The sequence below is a fragment of the Triticum dicoccoides genome, chromosome 7B (genome assembly GCF_002162155.2).
Source record: "Triticum dicoccoides isolate Atlit2015 ecotype Zavitan chromosome 7B, WEW_v2.0, whole genome shotgun sequence".
In the NCBI taxonomy this organism is placed as follows: domain Eukaryota; kingdom Viridiplantae; phylum Streptophyta; class Magnoliopsida; order Poales; family Poaceae; genus Triticum; species Triticum dicoccoides.
The window spans coordinates 597,190,469-597,196,992 of NC_041393.1; the positions used below are offsets into that span (position 1 = coordinate 597,190,469).

At 48.5% G+C, this 6,524-nt stretch overlaps 2 protein-coding genes across 2 annotated transcripts; one reads left to right on the forward strand and one right to left on the reverse strand.

Moving 5' to 3' along the window:
* Window positions 1–598: 598 nt before the first annotated feature.
* LOC119338385 (uncharacterized protein At2g39910-like) lies at window positions 599–4,308 on the forward strand. The gene is made up of 7 exons (XM_037610697.1): window positions 599–1,164; window positions 1,425–1,511; window positions 1,694–1,884; window positions 2,633–2,828; window positions 3,007–3,071; window positions 3,162–3,263; window positions 3,896–4,308. Exons 1-7 carry the CDS (start codon window positions 655–657, stop codon window positions 4,011–4,013), a joined length of 1,269 nt encoding a protein of 422 aa, XP_037466594.1. The 5' UTR covers window positions 599–654; the 3' UTR covers window positions 4,014–4,308.
* A 15-nt stretch (window positions 4,309–4,323) lies between these two features.
* Window positions 4,324–5,949, reverse strand: LOC119338386 (acetylajmalan esterase-like). The gene is made up of 4 exons (XM_037610698.1): window positions 5,676–5,949; window positions 5,369–5,560; window positions 5,102–5,250; window positions 4,324–5,014 (listed from the first exon to the last, which is right to left on the reverse strand). Exons 1-4 carry the CDS (start codon window positions 5,929–5,931, stop codon window positions 4,499–4,501), a joined length of 1,113 nt encoding a protein of 370 aa, XP_037466595.1. The 5' UTR covers window positions 5,932–5,949; the 3' UTR covers window positions 4,324–4,498.
* Between the last annotated feature and the right edge of the window lie 575 nt (window positions 5,950–6,524).

The window sequence follows — 6,524 nt, forward strand, 5'->3', positions numbered from 1 at the left end:
TGCTCTGATGTGGTCTGTGGTATCGTGTCTGAGCATAGGGTAGAGGAAGTCGATCCATTGATGTGGAAGTTTCAACAAACTCACTGGAGCACGTGCGACGCGGCTGCCGCAATTTCGACCGAGATGACAACCTCAAGCTCCGATGCAGAAAGCTGAATGGCGTAGTGTGACGCGAATGAAATCTGACGAGGCTCACTGGTGAGGGCAATCGTCAGCGTGCGATAGGATGGCGTGGCGGGGACCCGATTCCAAATCCAAGCTAGCCTCCGGCATGGCGACGGTCCACGCGACGCGGAGGAGGGAGTGGGTTCTCGTCGCGTGGTGGTGCTGGCGATAGCAGCGTCGCTTCAACACATTTAGCAGTCCGGAAGAGCCGGAGGTTAGGGATGGGTCTGACGGATGAAACCGACGACAGCAGCGTCAACTCGGATCAGGTTGCCCCAACATTAGACTATTGCTTTTTTAGCATACGTTTGCTGCTTGAAGCATGGATTTGATAGATCTATTGAATCCATGCTTCCCCCGCCCCCGAAACGACACTCTATCTAGTATAGTTCTCAAAGAATAATAAGCTAGGCGGCCGGCGGGCAAAGAAAGGGCTAACCCCTTCAACCCACTCAACAAACGGGTAGGGCCGTAGCCCGTAGGGTAGCCATGCCGCCGCCCTCCACAGCCGCCGCTTCGGCGGCCCTCCGCCGCGAGGACTTCCTCCGCGTCGCCTCCCCGCTCCGCTCCCTGCTCGCGGCGGCGCCCTACGCACCCCCCGAAGGCTCCGACACCTCCATCAAATCCCTCCTCGCCTCTCTCCTCCCGTCCACATCTCAGCCCCAGACGGGCGGGGCCGGCAAGGAGGCCGTGGACCTGCTCCTCTTCTGCGCCGCCGCCCGCGCGGCCTCCGCGGAGGCCCCCGCACTGCACTGGGTCCCGGAGGTGCTCTCCAAGGCGTCCGCCGCCGCGATGGAGGAGATGGCGGCGATGGGCCGGTGGGCCGGCATCGGGGAGATGTTGGTGGCCATGATGCCGGAGGCAGTGCCGCCGCTGAAGGCCGTGCTGAAGGATACAGGCGTGGACGCCAATGATGACATGATGATGATTGGCGCCATGAAGCCGCCCAAGGAGCACGCCTTTGTCGCCGCGCACCAGTTCCGGTGGCTGTTGTCTCAGGTTCGTGCTCCATGATAGTTACACAAGCATCATTCTCTTTGCAGAGTAAATTCTAGGACCATGGCTGGATTGCAGTAAGGAGTAGTTTATTTAGGAAAACTTGACACCTGCTTGAATCAAAATGTTCAAATTACTGCGAGAAACAGAAAATATGTTGCAGTAATTAAGTACTTGTGACAGCACCAGAAGTTCTAATCAGTAATTTTGAAGTATTTCAGTATTAGAGGTGTTTACTGTAGTTGCTTCTTTGAGCGTTTCAGGTTAATTACCCCAAGCTCGGGGACTTGTGCTGGTTAGTCATTCCATGTGCTTTGACGGCATTGGATCATTGGTCACCGGATGTTAAGGTATGATGATGTTCTTTTTTTTTTTGTTTGTTTCTCTATCGAGGATAACATTAGCATGTGCTGAATAGCAGTGCTAACTTCTTCTTTAGGGGCATTCAGCTCGCCCTGTATTGCTGATTTCAGTTTTCCCTAAATCTCTGTTAGTCGGCATTTTGAGTGAGAATGATCTGTATGATTGACAGGAACAGGGAATGATTAGCTTCATGCACATAGCAAAGAATGTGAAAGTAACAGAATTAAGTTTGTATGAAGATGCAATACTTGATGCGTGTTGCCATAACATTCCTGCAGATGATGAGTTATGGTATCGCGTTGTTGAGGTATCGGTGCTGCTGTTGACTTGCACTCAGAGAAGCAATCCACGTAGCCCTTGGTACAATCTTTTCCTACTTGTATTTTTTCCGCTTTATTCCATGTTGTAATCATGTCTATTCTTTCAAGATCTACTATCTCTGGAGGAACAAACCTCATCCTTCTCTGAGTTACATTGGAGTGTGGGTATTTGGAAATGTATAAGATAATTATTACTCCCTCCGATCCAAAATAAGTGTCGTAATTTTGAACTAAGGTTGGACTAACCTTAGTTCAAAACTGCAACACTTATTATGGGTCGGAAAGAGTATGATACAAATGTACTACTCAGGTAACATTTTGAGAACAGTGATATAGCCTTTTCCTTTTGCACCAAAAGGCTAGTAAGGAGAGTGATGAAAATGTGGTCCTGATATTTTAATGATGGCTTGGGAAATCCACATTTACAAATGGAATGGTTTATAACTGAAAAGCTGCTTTTAATAAGTGAGATAAAGACAGTTATACACCATCTTCTCTTTTTGTTCGTCAATAGTCACTCAAAAGCAACTTAGATATAATTTGTTCTACTTGGATTGAAGTGCATCGTCATCATTGGGAATCTGAGATAATGGTTGTAGTCAGTGTCTGAAGAATGCAAAGCTAGCAAAAAGACACTGAGTTAAGTTACTCAGCTGTCTACTGGAAATGTTTGCATGCTAATATGAGTTTTATAGGTACCATCAGTCTGGTTCATATCTACTATAAACCTCAACTGTAGGTCTTGTCTTTTTTTTTTCCCTTTAACTTCAGTTTTCCATTGGCTCCAGGTACGACCGTGTGCTTTCTGAGATGCTGGGCCACCTGGAACGGCAACCACTAAACAAAGAACGTCGTGTTGCATGGCTTACCCTTATTGGGCCGGTTTTCGATTCTATGGGACTCTTCCTATTGGCACATTTTCGTCTCCTGTTCTCTCTCTTTTTCCAATGGATACATGCTGATGATGATAGAACAGTTCTTCTGGTAAGGAAATTGCCCTGATTATGGACAATGTAATTATACGTGTATTGGTAGACAGCTCCATGATACACCCACAGTAGAGGACAATTAAACTGTAGCCTTGTAATTATATGAAATTATTATATAGGTATTGATAAACAAGAGCTTTTTTAAATATATTTAAGCCATGAATCGTTTGCAGGTTTTAGAACGAATTCATACAGTTATTAAGCTTACCTGGATCAGGAAGTCACCCTACACTTCAAGGTACTAGGAATTATGATACTTCTTATCGCTATCTTCTGTTTCTGCACTTGCTGAATCTGGAAGCTTCCAACTCACTTTATTTGTATTTAGGCTGGTGGATGAGCTTGTTCTTTTGTATAAAGAGTCAGCCACACGAAAGAGCCGTGAGATGATGAGAAATCGCATAATGGAAATACTCATGCTACTCCAGAAGTAAGATTATTCTTCACTAGTGATTTTAGTTTTTGCATCACATTCTGGTGGTTTCTTGGTCACGACCAGCTAAAACGAAGTCCCATTAAGCAGATAAATTTTACACTAGCTATTTCCCGTTTAAAGCATTTCGGTACTAATACTATCAAATGGCAGTTGAATATCTCTCAGAGTAATTAGGTTCGGAAATTAGAATTGTACACCGGTTAGCTATCATTCTACTATCTGGGTGCTACTTGCTGGCAGGGCACTTAAATTAGATACTCATATCTTATTCTTCACTGTATCTTGCTTATTACTTTTACGAATTAGTGTTCTAGGTAACCTTCTATTATTTCATCCCAGCATGTTTAGACTGCACACGAACCCAGTCAGTTTATGTCCAGGAAGCTACTGGTTACCTTCTGTTGGTTTCTGCCGCTTGGATTCAGGGGAAAATTGCTGTTGCCTTATTTTTTTCGAAATGGAAAATTGCTGTTGCCTTAAATCTTAATGCAGTATATACTTATGGACATATCCAGCCAGAACTCCTACTTGATTTTTTTTTTATTTTGTACTTATTACTGCATTTCATCATTTCTTCCTCTGAGATCTATCATTCGGTCTTCTCATAGTAAGATGTACTCTTGTAGATGCAAAGGGCAGCAGTTTGAGGAAGCTTGGAAGAAGCATGGAGCTGATCTGGATTTAACATTGTTGCTATCCCGTTTCAAAGAACTTTGCACTGAAGATGGTTCGCCAGAATTTTGAGTTCAAGCGGTATTCTCGATGTAGATAGTTGTTTAACATAGATCAAATCAAGGCTGTTAAATCTTAGCTGTCAGTGTTTGAACTTGGGCATGTGTATTTGCTTGTGGTTTTTTCCTGTAAGATTTGCACTCGTACTCTCAGCTAGATACATGAACTGAGGCAAACATACCAGGGGCAAGCCACTCTTACGCTGTAACTTTGTAACTTCCTTAGAGAAATGTAGGTTTGTGACTATGTACTAAATCAACACGTAAAATCCTCTCAATTTACTTGAGAGATGTAACTTCGTTTGTAACTGTGCGCCCTGCTCGACATGCTAAACTGCATCTTTACTTTTACTTTAGCTCGGAGTAGTTTTATCTGGATACATAGTGCAGAGCGCGTATGTAGCATATGGCGGCATAAACATGGAAGAACTCATCGAAGGCTCAAAATGTCGCGGCGAGGCTTCCATCGTCTAGTCTAGGCGAGAATCAAACAGAATATCAAGTCTGTCCGTTGTTCTCCGGGAAGTTGAGTATCTGCGGCTGCAGGTACCTCCCGTGGTAGATGAGCCTGGACATGGCCTTGTACGCCGCCTGCGTCATGTGGATGCCGTCCCAGCTCACGTACGCCGACGGGTCCGCGCACGCCGCCGTCCCCTCCACGCCGCACATCCGCGTCTCGTCGTAGTTGTACCTGCCGCCGGCGCCGCAGCATGCCGTGCGCGTGCTATTCTCGTCGAAGCCGAGCGACGGGGCGCCCTTGAGGAGGCTGAGGAAGGAGTTGAAGTAGTCGGCGTAGGCGATGGCCGCGTCGGGGTACGACGCCCGGAGGCCGGCCACGGCTCGCTGGAGCTGCGCGTTGTGCTTGGCGGCGAAGAGGTTGAGGTCCTTGAGGCAGCCCGCGGAGTCGTAGGCCGACTGCTCCGGCGTGCCCATCGCGGTGAGGTAGCTCGGGAAGCAGCCGATGGGGAAGTTACCCGGGACGATGACTCTGCTCGCGCCCATGTCGAGCACTTCCTGTGATGATGGAGGCACAGGATTAGTTTCCCCGCCATTTTTGAGCCGTACGTGTAAGAGAAGTTGTTTGATGGTACTGCTGGTTACCTTGGTGGCGTCGATGATGGTCTGAACCACGGCCGGGATCAGTTTCTCCACCTCACTGACAGACTTGTTGCCGAACAAGGCGTAGTTGTAGTCATTTCCTCCGATCTCCCCAACCAGAACCAGAGAAGATTGCAGCCTCTTGCGAATTTCTGCACGCACAAATTTTACATAGAGAGAGAATTAGTATGCCTGACTGTTGAAATGAAAACAGAGTGTGCACCGAGACTGAGAGAAAGTAATAAGAGGGAATAATTTTTTTTGAATTGCCTTCATCGGTGTCAAAGGAGGACTTCATGAAGTCCTTGAACCACCGGAGCTGCAGCTTGAGGGGGAAGGTCCGGTTGGACTGGTCGGCGGGGTCCATGGCGGTCGCTCCGGCGACAGCGAAGTTCACCCCGTGGTCGAAGCTCCTGTTCTTGGCCAGGTAAGGGTTGAGGAACGGGAGGCCCATGTCCTGAGCTGCATTGCACATGAACCACAGCGGAACACGATGTCACTTTTGGCTACAACCTACAGAGCGAGCATCAAAGTTGAGAGCGAGTGTTCGCTCTGAAGCAGAGCAGCATGCACGTACCAAGGAAGTCGATCATGAGGAGGCCGTCGGAGCATCGGCCGGTGGGGCGGCCGAAGGTGACGCCGTAGGGTAGGTGCTTGATGGTCTCGAAGGCGCCCGGCGGCGCCTCCTTGGCCAGGTTCCCCGTGTCCGTGATGGAGTCGCCGAGGCTGTAGATCGCCGCCACGGCGCCGTCGCCGCCGCCGCCTTGCCCGTGGCAGCAACACACGTGCAGAGCAGCAGCCACGACGAGGAAGAAAGCCGCCGAGGAAGCCATGCAGAAAACGGTTGTAATAAATGACAGGTGTCGATCGAGCTAGCGAGTGATGATGAGGACTCCGTGCTCGCCGCGGCCTCCATTTATACGCGCGTCGAAGAGGCGGCAGGGCAGAGACAGTAGCCGCACGCGCACCACCCGGCCGGGTGTTCTAGAGAAATGCGTGGATTGACTGACGGGGTGGTGGTTTTTTGGTTGCTTGGACGGCGCGCGTGTGGGGTGTGGCGAGAAAACATTCTGTCTGTCGCTTTTGCTGCTGAAAAGGATGGATCGTAGGATCGGATCCGAGTCCCAGATCGTGGGGTTCTGCTTTCCAGTGGACTGGAGTCATCAGCCGTAGGGAAAAGAAGGAAAAGCAACAGCTAGCCTGCCGTTGATCACCACGTATGTACGAGAGCGTTTAAATCACTATCTCTTTATGGAGGGAGTACGTTTCTCTGAAAAGATAACGAAATCCAATGGGAAAGAACGGAATTTCTTTTCAGTTTAGCTAAATAACAGTCAACTGAATTTCAAATCCGGGTCAATCGATTTAAAGTAGTTCGCCGGAGTGAGCCGGAGGGAAGGAAGGAGAAAGAAGGGGCTCGCCAGAG

Bases quoted from the DNA above. Each gene is read 5' to 3' on its own strand.
- LOC119338385 (XM_037610697.1), top strand. From the start codon at position 655: ATGCCGCCGCCCTCCACAGCCGCCGCTTCGGCGGCCCTCCGCCGCGAG. The intron at 1,165-1,424 runs GTTCGTGCTCCA...TGAGCGTTTCAG, and splicing joins TCCGGTGGCTGTTGTCTCAG to GTTAATTACCCCAAGCTCGG. The intron at 2,829-3,006 runs GTAAGGAAATTG...AATCGTTTGCAG, and splicing joins ATGATAGAACAGTTCTTCTG to GTTTTAGAACGAATTCATAC.
- LOC119338386 (XM_037610698.1), bottom strand. From the start codon at position 5,931: ATGGCTTCCTCGGCGGCTTTCTTCCTCGTCGTGGCTGCTGCTCTGCAC. The intron at 5,561-5,675 runs GTACGTGCATGC...TGTGCAATGCAG, and splicing joins CCTCATGATCGACTTCCTTG to CTCAGGACATGGGCCTCCCG. The intron at 5,015-5,101 runs GTAACCAGCAGT...CCATCATCACAG, and splicing joins CCATCATCGACGCCACCAAG to GAAGTGCTCGACATGGGCGC.